Source organism: Pezoporus flaviventris, unplaced genomic scaffold (genome assembly GCF_033815535.1).
Source record: "Pezoporus flaviventris isolate CSIRO_AGI_PZ_B2104156 unplaced genomic scaffold, CSIRO_AGI_Pfla_v1 ptg000015l, whole genome shotgun sequence".
NCBI classification, from domain to species: Eukaryota; Metazoa; Chordata; class Aves; order Psittaciformes; family Psittacidae; genus Pezoporus; species Pezoporus flaviventris.
In genome coordinates this window covers 4,237,788-4,252,781 of record NW_026892563.1, presented here as the reverse complement: position 1 = coordinate 4,252,781, position 14,994 = coordinate 4,237,788, and the positions used below count along the sequence as shown (strand labels likewise).

The 14,994-nt window shown below is 43.6% G+C and overlaps 1 protein-coding gene across 2 annotated transcripts; it reads right to left on the bottom strand.

Moving 5' to 3' along the window:
* Window positions 1–747: 747 nt before the first annotated feature.
* PRDX4 (peroxiredoxin 4) lies at window positions 748–10,839 on the bottom strand. 2 transcript variants are annotated; one of them, XM_061453281.1, is made up of 8 exons: window positions 10,553–10,839; window positions 6,682–6,799; window positions 5,571–5,687; window positions 4,892–5,014; window positions 4,111–4,241; window positions 2,482–2,516; window positions 1,210–1,256; window positions 748–870 (listed from the first exon to the last, which is right to left on the bottom strand). In XM_061453281.1, the coding sequence occupies exons 1-8, from the start codon at window positions 10,782–10,784 to the stop codon at window positions 867–869; spliced, it is 807 nt and encodes a 268-aa protein (XP_061309265.1). In that variant the 5' UTR covers window positions 10,785–10,839; the 3' UTR covers window positions 748–866. The 2 variants fall into 2 exon arrangements, with proteins under 2 accessions (XP_061309265.1, XP_061309264.1); XM_061453280.1 differs by lacking the exon at window positions 1,210–1,256.
* Window positions 10,840–14,994: the final 4,155 nt, after the last annotated feature.

Below are 14,994 nucleotides of genomic sequence, written 5' to 3'. Positions count from 1 at the left end.
TTAAGGACTATTTCTCTAAAACTTTTCATCCCCATTAAACTGCTTTTTTATAAAAAAAAAACAAACACATTTCCTTCATCCATTAGCTAATCATTTCTTTGCCACATGTGTTCAGAGGGCTGGGGCCTTCAAATTTGACATAGCTACACTGCTGTGGACCTAACTCTGCAATGTTCAAGGTGTGCAGATGGCCTTGGTTTTCTTCAGTCACTAAGTGTTCTCAGTCCTGTTTTATTTTCTCAGCTCAGGGCACAAGCACCATTTCTAGGGCAGGCACAAGTGTTAGGTTTGTTTTTTGCCTTAGGCTGCTTATGAATAGCCATGTAACAGCCTGTCCTGCATTCATCACGTTGCAGTTGCTTGGAGTTATTTGAACATTCTCTGTGTTGATGTTTTTTGGTGTTTCAGGATTTATAAAAGCTGTAAACAAAATCCTGAGTAAAATTCAAGCATCTGATTTACAGCTTGGTAACATAAAAAACTGGCTTTCTACTTGTTCCCCTCTTGAGATCATAGGGGCTTCGTAGCACAGTACGAGCCTTGGGTGTTTGGTGCTGGTCCTGCTGTGCTTCCCTTACCCTCTATATGTAGACAGGAACTTCTCCTCTCCCCTTGCAGGGGTGGATGGGGAGGCTTGGGCTCAGTGGAGTTCTGCTCACCCTGGACTTCACACAGGTTAGATTCCTGTTTAAGCAACAAGGCCTTCAGTAGTCTACCGCAGTTACATATTAGTCAAACTCAGGAAAGTAACAAAATTAATGAAATTTTATTGGCAAAATCAAATGGAATGTGACCTATGTAATTCAACAGGAGCGAGCCTCAGTTTAGTTTATCAAAATACTTCAGTTTTCCAGCTGGATCTGGAATTATCTGTGTAAGAAAGAAAGTGAAAATGTTAGTCAAAAACCAAAACCATGCAAACACAACAAACCATAAAACCAGAACAGCATCATATTTCATAACATGATATTAAGGCCAACCCACAAGCAACACTGGAGAGTAATTTATCAGCTGACTTGATACTAGATTACTCTTTACTTCTGAAGATACTTGAAAGCAGAAAGATTTAACTGACTGGGGGAAGAGAGAGTGCAGCCTACCAAAGGAAGAATTCTGGCAGTTGGGAGCACATACATGTATGTTCCTTGCCCCCAAAGCAAGATTTTAATCAATTAACGTCTGTAATCAGCAGTCTTAGGATTTACTTACAGTTCTTCCCTTGGCCACCACACTCTCATGGCTTCCTCTGGTTTGATCTAATTAAATCAAACACATTTAGAAGGCATGGCTACATCTTTGAGACAGGCTTTTTGAACTACTTTGCTACTTAGATTATCTGCATCTTTTGCACAGAGGAGAAAGAGAATGCTTATGTATTGTTCTAGATTTTTAAACTGATAGTACTAAAGCTGTTAATCTCAGCATTCTTAGACTGTTTTTTTAAAAATATGTTAATATTGTATTATTTAGGTGATCCATGGTTATGGAGGGCCTAACTTCCCAGTGCCAAAATGTTTGTTATGCCAGCCAACCCTCTTTCATCTTATAGTCTTAATATCCAGTTTCTCTCAGTATGCTCCTCCTCTAGCTTGAAAGAGGTGATTCCTAGCCTCCAGTTATCCCAGGAAGTACTCCAGCAAAGAAACACAGTTTTTAACATTCCGGTGTTTTTACTATCAATCAGTTACAACGATGGCTACTCTGCCTAGAGGCTGTTGGGACCTGCTTTTGATTGAGACAGCTCTTAAACAACAACTCTTTGTCATCACCAAATGGTTCAGAAGAAAGCCACATGCTCAAATAAATGACAGTGAGCTCATCTGAACTAGGCAGCTCAGCCCTCTAGTGAAAGTTTCATTATTCTGCTGAGGCTTGATGAAAGCCACAGAACACAAACACCTTAAATGGGTGTTTATCTGAACCCTCACTTTTCTCCTTGTCCTCTTACATGTAGGCGAACAGTAGCAAAGGAGGAAGAGCTGTTGTGCAGCAAAGCAGTGCTCTCTGCTGGAGCTCTAATGGCGCACTGGCTCTGTCAGATACTACAGCAGCCTGGGACCTTGTGTCTTTCTTTTTTTGGGTAGTGCCTAGGATCCACAGTAAGACCTGACAGAACCAACAACTGATACGGACAAAACCTGAGAAGGCAGGACAGACTCGAGAGTTTCCAACTTCTTCCATCAGGTGTTAACAGGAAACAAGTTCTTGATCACAAACTCATTGCTGCTTAAGAAAGTTCTGTTCACGTGGGGAATTGAAACAACTGGAATAAGTCTAGTGTGAGGGAAATTATAATTCTACACTAGACATAATTGAGCTTCTAATGAAATTGGTAGTAATCCGAAAGCTGTAACTGTAACAATGTGAGTTTACTTGTATCATCTAACTGAAAGTTGCAAAGATTTTGGATTTAGCTATAGTGGAAATAATAATTGAGTGTTTTTTAGTAGTATATGCATTTAAATATAATCAGTGACTTACAGTTTCACTGCCAGGTTTCCAACCAGCAGGGCAAACTGGAAAAGAAAAAGGACAAAGTTAGTAAAAGTATATTTACATACACTTTTGCACACTTGATATTCTCTTTCTGAACTTGAAGTAAAAGAGCATGCAGGCATCACATGTAAATATATGTAACTAATAAATATGCATTTTTCTTTATACATGGGATGGTGGTGTAACAGTTTATGCCTGATACCACCTACCACTCCTGTTAACTGGGAACCGCCTATCTCTGGATGGATATCTATGCCTTCGTTTAATTCTCATGCCCTTCTAGACAAAGTGCTGGCAAAGCAGTATCTGAGAATGAGCCCCTATTCTAGTAGAAACAGAAGTTTCTTAATGAAATTCAGGTGACTACACAGAGACCTACATTCCTTGAAAACCAATGCTAGGGGAACTTTTTAACAAAGAAATCAGTTCAAAGATTCCACAAGAGATCGAGTGATTTTATTTGAAGCCTTGCTCAGAAGTAAAGGGGTTAGAGGGTGCAGTTAACACGCAGTTAACTGTGACCACCTGTACAGTTGCACATTCTGGAGTGAAGCTCTTTTCTGTTCAGAGCTCTCCCTCTGAGGCTTTACCCTAGTGAGTTATGCCATATTACACTGCTTTTCAGGTGTGCTGTCAGACAAAATGCCACAAATGCAGTTAGGAGAAAGAGTTCTCCACAATTCCTATTCTGTGCAAAGAATCCAATAAGGTGTCTAGGGAGGCTATTCTCATCATTACTGCAAAAGCTGGAAAAAAATGTGCTGCTCTGGAGATTGATATTCTGTAAGACAACTTTGTAACTCAATGAGGCTGAATTTCCTTTGTGAACTGCATGTAGCCTAAGTATCATCATATATCTTTTTAAGTCTGTACAGGAAAGCATAATAATGATTTTGTACCTTCACATAAAGGTACTTTCAAATGCTGGGTGAAATTGAGTTGAAATAGAAGATAAGCTGCTGAACATGTGTATTAACATTTAAACAAATCTTTAAATAAATTAATGTGTTTCTTAAACACAGTATTTAAAGGAATGTGAAAAGTTCACCTTATGCTTGAACTGGGGGAATATGAATTCTTGAAGCAAAGTAATGATCTGAAGTGAAAGCTGCTTTGTCAGGGGAAGATAATCACATAGCACTTGTAAAGAAAATACAAGTAATGGCGGTCTAACTTCCACAGTATCAGCATGTATCTTGATGTGAATCACTCTCAATTACCTGTCACAGATCCTCAGTAAATGACACAGGACAAGAATGGCCTGCATCTCAATTACTGTAGTATGCTAAATGTACTGAAATATTTGGCCTGATTCTTCATGGCCTCATGTTTTGTGCAGGTTTATGCTTGTGACAGATGGTACATAAGGACTTAATTCAGATTAAGGAATGCTTTATGTACTGCATTCTCATGGATGTGAGGCACAGTGTGAATTACTATTCTAGAAACTACCTCTGGAGATATTGGGTCCTTGTAGCAGGGCAATCAAACCACTTCACTCAGTGCATGAGACTAGTCTCTAATGCTACCAAGTACCTTTCTTCCAAAAAGCTACAAATACAGCTTGCAGTATAAGTAAAACAATCTTCAACATGAACGTATCTGAAAGAGTACCTTCTCCATGTTTGTCTGTGTACTGGAATGCTTGTACTAAACGAAGTGTTTCATCCACTGATCTCCCAACAGGAAGGTCATTCATCGTGATCTGTCGAAGGATTCTCTTATCGTCAACAATGAAAAGGCCTCTGTGAAAACAGTTTTTTCTGTGTGTTAGGAAACAGAATTACAGTGTTGTGTTTATTTTATATCTGCTGAACAGGAGGAATTTGATCTCTGCAAACACCATACAATGCCCAACACGTTAGAATGCTAGTAACCTACTATTATTTTATGTGGGATATCAGATGACACAAGCTGCAGATAAGTTAAAACCAAAATAGGCTACTTCTCTGCAGTACCTAAAACTATGCTTTGACAGGCCCTGCCAGGGGATGTTGCAGATGCTATGATGTTACAGGGATCCCAAAAGCAACTAATCAAGTTTATGAAAGATACATCTCTTGAAGCCATTAGTTACCTTTAGTCTTGATTCCACTTGGACTTGGGAGGGCTCTGAGTAACTGCAGTTCTGGGGAATTCTGTTTGCCCTGCCCTAGATATCCACTGATGTTAATGGCTGCTAAACAGGCTATTAACCTCAGCCCCTCTTCTGACTCATTATAACCTTTATTTTTTGTGTTCTTCAATGTTTATTTTGTCTCTTGGCATGAATCCTCAGGTAAAACCTGCTCTCAAAGACTTTAAAATGCTTTTTTTTTTTAAATATAAAATAGTAAGTACTACCCTAGGAAAAAAAAACCAAACCCCCAAAAATAACTCTAACCAAGTGAAATACCTAAGCGCATGTCCTTGATCTTCCAGATATACTCCATAATCTTTTGAAATCTGGTGCGTCAAATCTGAAAGAAGTGGAATCTTCATAGGTCCAAGTCCTCCTTGTTTTCGGGGAGTATTAATCCTTTGAAGGAAATGAGATACAGATGTATTTCTCATGAAGATTTATATTCCCTACACAAAGTTACAAGTCACAAACCAGAGCAGCACAGACAGAAGGACTTAATACAAGTGACATTTTTATTCTGCACACAGAGATGAATACTATTTATGGTTTGAGAAAAATGTTCAGTAGATTTTTTTGCCATATCCATTAATAACAACTTCTTTCTTATCAGTCATAGGTCCTTTATACTAATGTGCTCATGAATTTGGTCAGTGTAATGCACTGACAGATACTTGTATTCTTACCTCTTTTTTTGTGTATTCATAGTATTTTTTGGACTGAGACATAATATATTTCAAGTAACATACTGAACAAGCTTCAAAGATAAAGGCACTTTCATGGACTAGGGTTAAAAATTTTTACCACTGAAAAATATTTTAAACATCAGTATAAGTAGCATCATGCTTTTACTCATTATGATATACCTACATAGGCTAAATATCTGCAATAATGTTCTTCAGCTAAGATGGACTCATGGATAATTTTTACTGAAAGACAAGGATAAGATACATACCATGCTAAGTGAGTGAACTTTGAGTCCACAGAACATGCTACTACTTCGGTGTTTATTGCTCTGAATTCTTCGATTCTGTCACTGAAGGCGATTATCTCAGTTGGACACACAAATGTACTAGATAATGTAAGATAAGATAAACTCAGAATTTCATGAAGCATCCAGTAAGTTCTCTGTTTAACTTAAAATGGTGGATTTATCATAAATGATTTCAGCTTTTGTTTGAATGCTGCCTGACAAATCTTCCAGCCTCAGACTCTAGCTTAGCTGTATAAATGATTTGTTACTGAAGATTATAAAGCTACAGTTAGCTTACAGTCTGGGTTCATGTGTTTTTACAGTTACTTGCCTTTAGACTTTGTGAATATTAAGTGGCTGAATTTAAGCACAATAAGCCCTTTTTTTTTTTCCCCAGAGGCCCATACTGTAATTTGTTGTTACTGTGCTTGTCTGCAAGTTTTAACTATTTTGACTTGAACTTTTTCCACTACAGAAGAAATAGAGTAGTAAAGATCACAATATCTAGGGCCTTGAAGCCAAGGGCGAAGAGGTGGGTTATTTCCTTTGTAATATTAAGGTAGTTATGCATCTCTGTCCTCTTCATTTTGTGGAAAAGAATGGGATTGTTTGGTAGAAAGCAGAGATGCTTTTACCCAACCAGGGAAGTTACTGAATTCTAAATAAAGAAAGGTAACGTTAAGTGTTCTTAGGATTTTATGGGATGAGCTTAAAGGGAAAATGCCATCTCTTGGATACATCCCCCAGTATAGATGGGATGCTGTCTCCTATTTGCAGCAGTGATTTACAGCAGTGATTTACAGCAGCATACAGAATTACTGGCTGCCTGATGGGTATTACAGAATGAAGGTTATTTTTTTATGTGGAGACACAAATTAGTGGAGACAGTTATTAGGACAAAGATTGTGTTACAATTTTACCAATGCATGATGAAAACACAAATGCAAAGAATATATTTTCTTCCATCACTTTCTTTTCCCCCAAGCCCTTACCAAAGTAAAAAACAAGACCCACAAAGAAAAGAATAATTAATGAACTACAAGTCTAGCGTAGCTGCATTCAGTCTTGGTATGTTGACAGTGGACTGACTTACAAGTCAAGAGGATAGAAGAAGAAGACAAGATATTTTCCTTCATAATCCGTTAATTTCAGCTCTTTAAACTCTCCATTAATGACTGCTGTTCCTTCCCAGTAAGGTGCTGGTTTAGAGACTGAAATATGAAGAACATTCATTTAAAAGATAGAATCCAAAGCATGTGTTCAAAGCTGTGCATTAGATAGCATGTGTGCAAGGACAACCATTACTCCCCTTCCTGCTTGAAAACAACCTACTGTACACAGTTACAAAATGAAACTGCCTTACTGCTTGAGACGGAGGTTACAGGATGAAGAAATGTAGGTTTCAGTACACGTGGAAAGTAAATAATTTGGCCAACTAGTGCTTATACTTGGGCCTTGTGAATCACTAACCAAGGCCACACAAACCTTATCTGAGCATACTGAACAAACCATGTGTGTGCATGACCAGGTCACAGCAGTACACCTGTTAGACTGAAGAGGAAGCTGTTGAACATTTCAAGAACCTTAACTATTTTGTTATGGATAGCTGTTGTGAACCGAAAGCGTAAAAGCATAAAATGGTTCAAATTCAATTTGCTGCTTTTTAACTATGAAAAACTACTTGGAGTTCAAGTTCACAAAAAAATACATGCAGCATCTTTAGAGATAAATGTCTAAAAATGCAGTATATATTTATTAAATTAAAACTCTCAAGTAAATTGTAACTTGAACATAGTTGTGTTTTTAAAAAATCCAATTAAAACACACGAAGTATATTTGCTAGTCCTATCAAAATGGATTAACCTTGAATTTAAAATACTAAAAAAGTTTTCTGCCAGGTGCTATTTTCACAGTAATCACAGAATGGTTGAGGCTGGAAGGGACCACCAGTGGTCATCTAGTCCAGCTTCCCTGTTCAAGCAGGGTCACCTAGAGCACATTGGTCAGGACTGTGTTCAGATGGTTCTTGAATATCTCCAGGGGAGGAGACCCCACAACCTCCCTGGCCAATCTATTCCAATGCTTAGTCACCCTCACAGTAAAGAAGTTCTTCCTCATGTCCAGGTGGAACTTCCTGTGTTTTAGTTCATGCCTGTTGCCTCTTGTCGCATTGCCTGGCACCACTGAGAAGGGTCTGACCCTGTCCTTTTGACACCCTCCCTTCAGATACTTATTCACATTGATCAGATCCCCCGAGTCTTCTCTGCTCCAGGCTGAACAGGCCCAGCTCCCTCAGCCTTTCCTCGTATGAGAGATGCTCCAGACCCTTAGTCATTCTGGTAGCCCTTCACTGGACTTGCTGCAGGAGCTCCACGTCTCTCTTGTCCTGAGAAGCCCAGGACTGGACACAGTACTCAAGGTGGGGCCTTACCATGGCTGAGTAGAGAGGGAGTATTACCTCCCTTGACCTGCTGGCACTGCTCTTCCTAAGGATACCGCTGGCCTTCTTGGCCACAAGGGCACATTGCTGCTGGCTCATGGACAAGTTCTTGTCCACCAGGACCCCCAGGTTGCTCTCCATCAGCTCACCCCCCAGCCTGCTGTGGGCTACTCCTCCCTGGGTGCAGGACCCTGCCCTTGCCTTTGTTGAATTTCGAAAGGTTCCTCTCTGCCCACCCCTGCAGCCTGTCCAGATCCCCCTGAACGACAGCACAGCTCTGGGGGCAGCCACTCCTCACAGCTTTGTATCATCAGCAAACTTGCTGAGAAGTCCCTCTATCCCCTCGCCCAAGTCATTGACGAGCAAGTCAATACTGGACCCAGTAGTGGCCCTTAGGGGACACGGCTAGTTACAGGTCGCCAATTAGAATCTGTGCCACTGATCACAACCCTTGAGACCTGTCATTCCTCAGCTCTCAATCCACCTCACCATGCACTTGTCCAGCCCACAGTTCCTGAACTTGCCTATGAGGATGTCATGGGAGATGGTGCCGAAAGCCTTGCTGAAGTCCAGATAGGCAACATCCACTGCTCTCCCCTCATCTATCCAGCCAGAAGGAACAGAACCATCAATAGAAGGCTGATTGGTTAAGTGTGATTTCTGTTTGGTGAACCTATGCTGACTAATCCTGATCACCTTCTGGCTGGCTTGTAGTTCCCAGGGTCCTCCTTCCTGCCCTTTATGAAGACTGGAGTGGCATTTGTTTCCTCAACGAAGTAATGTGAATTCTGAGAAAAAGGACAGGGTATGCTGGAGATACAAGGTGATGTGAATGCACTTGTGATGTCAAGGACATTGACATACAGCTCTAGGAAATTAGGGAAACGCTGCTGAGAAAAATATATGGAATCTTTATTATCTGGATGATGACTGCATTGTTTGGCTTGCCTTTTCTTAGTACGTCCCACAGCTGTAAAATATAGTGAGGATGTATAACAAGGACTGCAAAACCCACCCCAAATCATCAGACTGATGGTGCCTGTGACGCAGAAGACAGTCAAGTCAGTCGTCTTTGGCTTCACTCAATACAACCCACAAGGGATGCAGCAATACAAGTACAGAGGGTCAGCAGTTATGACTGACTGACAAATTCAGTTCACATTTTTGAAGAAAGTATCTTAATCTCTCATGCCTTCTGCAGAATTATTTCTGATCAGATATCAGGCCCTGGACTTCTAATATTTTATTGAGCCGTTGCACATATGGGACTATTTTCTAGTGAAAGCAATGATTGATCTCCAAGTTATTTCAAGCTTTAAAAAAATGTTTCAAATACATTGCTCCTTACGAAATTGTGACACCCCAAATCTAATCTCTTTGTAACAAAATGTTCTCTTCAACTGACCTTCAGATTAGGAGGGAGAAGGAAAAGAAACTAAATAAAATACCTTGTATCTTGACCCCTTTGTCAGTTAAGGGGATTTTGAGGAGGTTAAAAACACTTGTCTGAGATGCTATTACAGAGCACCCTCCACAGAGGGTGGAGAATACAAACAGTATTGGTTACAAATATCTTGGCTGTGTTTCTTTCATAGTATCTGTTTGCAAACATTTAAAATGAAAGTTAGGCCATGGCTCAGCAGAACCAGTAAATTCCTACAGCAAGGATTGTTTCTATGTGACTTCTCTCTACTCTGTGTTCTGCAGAATGGGACTTTTGGAGAGCATCTGAACACGGGAACTCAGATAACGCCTCTGAGCATCTCGCTGTGCCTCCATTGAAGATGTTTGCACCTAGCTCTGCCATAAAGTATTTAAACAACAAGAGAGGTTAGGCACAAAGGCAAGCGACAAACCAAGCCCAGTAATAACCCGCAAGCGTTACGAGAGGTGACTGTTCGGTATTTCTAATCACAGTGCGAGCACAAAACACTCCTGTATATTGCTTAAAGCGCTTCCCTTAGCTCAGTCGCTGTTTGTGGAATCCCACACCGTGCTAAATGTCCGTGAAACAGTAAACTCGCTGACAGTACACCACGATAAAAACATGGGACTGGAAGGGGGTGTGAACCGTCCCTCCCCTCCGAGGCCTCCTGGAGGGCAGCACGCTCACTGCTACGGCCAGCAGCCGACGTGGGGAAGGGAAAGAAAGGGAAGGGAAAGGAGAAGAAGAGATCTGAGCGCCGCGGGGGCCACCCGCAACCAAACCGCTATGGTCCCCAGGCAGGGAGGCCTTGCAGGGCCAGAGTCTGCTCTCGTTGGAGACAGCGCGCAGCGCTGCCAGGCCGCCGGCTTCCGGGGAACAGCCTCGCCACCGGGGGACCCCGAGGGACCCCCGGAGGAAGGAGGGGACAGGACGGTGTGTGTGTGAAATGGCCGCCACCCCTCCTGACGTGGCGCTGCCCCTCTTCCTCAGCCCACGGCGCACTGCGGACACCTCCCGCCAGCCCCGGCCCCTCAGAGCTACAAAGGGCCCCCCTTCGGCTCCCCCCGCCCGGCAGCCCCAGCCCCGCCCGGCACTTACTCTTGGCCTGGCTGAGGTGCAGCGAATGGTCGGTGACGGGCACACGAGCCGCCTCCCCGGGGTAGACCTGCCCGCCCGCGTAATAATGACACTGCTCGTCCCCACGCTGCCGCGCCGACTCCGCCGCCTCGCCTCCTCCCGCCGCTGCCACCGCCAGCAGGAGCAGCCACACCGCGGAGCGCCGGGCGCTGGCTCCGCCACCCGCCCGCAGCGGCCGCCGCGCCGCCTCCATGGTCCGCCGAGCGAGTGCACGTCCCCGCGGCGGCGGCGGGGAGGAGCTTGGCCGGCCCGCTCGCACACGCTCCCGGTCTCACGGAGGGAGGGGTGGAAACCCGAGGCCGACGCCTTCCCCCCAACCCCACACAGCCACACAGCTCCCCGCCCTGGGCTCTGCCTCTCGGTGGGGCCGAGCGCTGCCTGGAGTCCGGGGCCCCGGCGGGGCTACGTTCTAGTGGAGGAAAAGGGCAATCGCATACGTGTGTAGGGAAAAAGAGAGAAGAAAAAGGCACGTGTATGTGGAGAGCGAGCGTGCGTGTCGCGCAGTGCCGGCGGCTGCCGAAGGGAACTGCTGCCTCTATGTGAGGTTTCCCATCTGGTATCTCTGTTACCTGTGTCAGGGAGGGCGCTGTGTACCAAGTATCTACCAAGTGTATCAGTTAAATTGCAACGGGGATCCTTGAAAATTCAGACACCAAAGGGCTGGAGATACCCTTGACCTTTCGTGCTTGGAGCACTGTGGATGCCACCATCTGGGAAAACTGGTGGTTCCAGGCTAACCGTGTCAGGTGCTTAACAGAGGAACATCTGCATTGCGCCCTGTCTCTGCAGGTGGGCTGTGATAAACGTACTTTCAGGCTGGCAAGGTCCCCATGCCAGAATGGACAGTACCATTTCTCTCTTTTAAAAACGATACAGAACAGGCATGTTGCAGAGCCAAAAGAACACGCTGGGGGCTGTTTCCAAAGAATACAGGTTCTGTAAAAGAAGAAAGGGTTTAGTAAGGCACCTGCCATTATCCGTTGTATCTTAAACAAATCCTACTAGTTTTCTGTTTTCCTACAACAGAATCCACCCTTTAAAAAGGTATTTAACAAAATGAAATTCATGGAAGTGGGAGAAATTAGACCTTGCAGGCATGCTCACACTTCTTAGCCTGTGATTTTAGTGTTCCTTTCTCTCAAAGCTCCGACTCCTCTCCAGAGGGAGCTTCTTTCCTTTCTCATCTCTTGTCATACTTGTCTTTAAGTTCCAGTCGAGGTTCCACAAGTTAGGGATCATGCTTGTAAAATGGCATTCATACTGTTATTGTCACAGTAATAAACTTACCCACCTGAAGGGATTGAAGATTATTGAGGATCAGAATGGTAAGGCTCTGCAACAGCCCACTCACATTGATACTGGGCTTGATCAATGTGTGTGAAACTATAAGAAGTTGTACTAGATGTCTGCCTACAGCGGAAATGGACTTGATGGCACGTGAGATCCCCTTGTCTTGTTTTTTCACAATGAGTTGATGGTGACCAGTCTCTGATTATACCTCCTAATATGCTAAAAGCAGGATAAAATTTGATCTTCTTTGCAGTGCTGCTGTTTGACTTACTTCCTCTATCAAGGGCATCTCATTAAAGGGAGGGTGAACAAATCCCACTTGTGTTAAGCACTCTGGCTCTGGTGGAAAAAAACACTTCGAAGTCTTTGTACTCCCCCTGATTTCAGATTCAGGCATGCCTCACTTACATTTAAGATTGCTAAAATGTATTGATAGATTTTCAAGCCTATGGCCCCATCACCCTGAAAACGCCTGATCTCATCTGATCTCCTCCACCGGCTTCCTGCCAGCCTCTGGCCCTGCTGCTGCTGCTGCTTGGTCCCCAGGACCACTCTCCCAGGCTGTTTTGGCTGCCGATGGCTCCCGGGGCTGTTCCCCCTTGGCTCCCCCAGTCTCACGAAGATGGAGGTGAGGACGAGGGCCAGGATGGTGAAGGGCAGTGGGATGGCCAGGTACAAGTCCACATCTGTCCCACCCTGCTGATGGAGCCTGCCCGTATTACAAATAATTACCATAAAGTTCAATAAGGCAAGGACCTTAGCCCAAGCCCCACACTTAATAAACACTGTCGTGGTTTAAACCCAGTCAGGTAATTCGTTCGCTCACTTCCCCCCCCCCCTTTCTTGCCCTCCCCCTGCTCTCGGAGGGACGGAGAGGAGAATCGAAAAGAATGCAACTCCCACGGGTTGAGATAAGAACAGTTTAGTAACTAAGGTATAACACAAATCACTACTGCTACCACCAATGATAATAATGATAAAGGAAATAACAAGGGAAGAGAATACAACACCTCAGCACCAGCTGACCGATAACTCGCCCCCCAAGCCCGACCAAGCTCCGGCCGATACCTCCTACAACCCTGCAGTCCCACAGCCCTTCCGGCTAACTCCCAGTTACATCCTGGGCATGACGTGCTGTGGTATGGAATACCTCTTTGGTCCGTTTGGGTCAGGTGTCCTGTCTCTGCTTCCTCCCGCCCTCCCCTCCTCCCTGGCAGAGCATGAGGCTCACAAAGTCCTTGGCCAAACCAAAACATCCTTGTTAGCAGCTCTGTTCCTGAGCTGAAAGTCAAAACACTGCACTACACCAGCTACCAAGAAGGAGAAAAATGACTGCTACTGCTGAACCCAGGACAAACACTAACACAGCAAATACCGGGTCTAAGTAAGGTACAACATTCTGAAACTGTGACATCAAGAGAAACAACTTTGAGAGCCAATAAATCAGCACTGTGACAAATGACTATTAATCCGGTCAGATCTGTTGTCATCTCAACCTTTCGTGCCCCACATTGGGTGCCAAAAAGCACTATCATGGTTTAAACAAAGTCAGCCATAAATCACGCAGTTGCTCTCTCCCCCCCCCACCCCTTTTTGCCCTCCCCCTGCTTCTGGAGGGATGGGGAGGAGAATCAAAAGAATGCGACTCCCACAGGTTGAGATAAGAACAGTTTAGTAACTAAGGTATAACACAAATCACTGCTGCTACCACCAATGATAATAATGATAAAGGAAATAACAAGGGAAGAGAATACATCATCTCACCACCCGCCGACCGATAACTCACCCCACCCCACCCAACCGAGCACTGACCCATACCTTGTTCAACCCCACAGTGCACTAGCCCTTCTGGGTAACTCTCAGTTGCATCCTGGGCATGATGTGCTGTGGTATGGAATACCTCTTTGGCTAGCTTGGGTCAGGTGTCCTGTCTCTGCTTCCTCCCAGCTTCCCCTCCTCCCTGGCAGAGCATGAGGCTCACAAAGTCCTTGGTCAGACTAAAACATTTGAGCAGTAACTAAAAACATCAGTGCTATCAGTGCTGTTCCCAGGCCGAAAGTCAAAACACAGCACTGCACCAGCTACCAAGAAGGAGAAAAATGACTGCTACTGCTGAACCCAGGACAATGTCTTATATGATCCAACTCTGGGAGTACTGAATTTATTACCAAGCTTTCCTCAATGTCAGTGCTTGTCAGGAAAGTGACATTTGTGGCCTGCATGAATTCACATAGGAAGTTATTTTGGTTGTTCCTGTTCTTCAATTTTTGCTGGTGTTTTGAGTCATAGGGAATGGCAGTGATTTGAAAAGTAGTCACATAGTAAACCTGAAAAAAAATGAGCAGCTGAGAGGTATGTGCTTTGCATGATGTTAACATCCCTCAGTCAAAAGGTATTCCCAAAAACCTATAAAAGGAAACCAGTAAAATCAATGCTATAGAAATAGAAAAGAATAAGGCCTCTTGAGAGTGGAGAAAATGCTGAAGGACAAAAATGGGTTTTATCTGCAGAATCTAATGTTAGTTAAGTAGCACTAATTTGAGGTTTATATGTGTTTAAATATATGGAACAGAGTTTGAAAGAGCAACAAGAAAGACTTTCTGGCTGCTGCTGTACTATCAAGATTTCTGCAGGTGATTAAAAAAATTAAAATTTTGTAAGTGCAATCCAAGATGAAATCCAAATATGTATCACTCTTCAGCATCCAAATGGAGAACATGGGCAGCCTTCTTTCTTTAGCAAGTGATGAAATACTTGAACTGAATGCTGTTTTTTTTTGTGTTCAAATTGATGAAATTAAGTGATGCTCTTAATACGTGCGAATGTGCTACATTCATCCAGTTGCACAGCTCTTTTGAAGTTGGTAGGGTTTACTATGTGCAAAGGAGAAACTCTTAAATCCTTCCTTTCCTCCACTGCATTATGGGCTGTGCTCCTGCATGCCATGCCATATGCAGTCCCACAAGGATGGTCCAGTTTTGGCAAAGGGTGTGACTGTCACAGGGTGTCACTGCCATGGTAGCACTAAAGTTGCAGAAACAGGAAGTGATTCAGGCTACTAAAGCAGAATGGTTATGGAGGTTCAATCTGTTCTTGCTTGTAGTGATAAAATG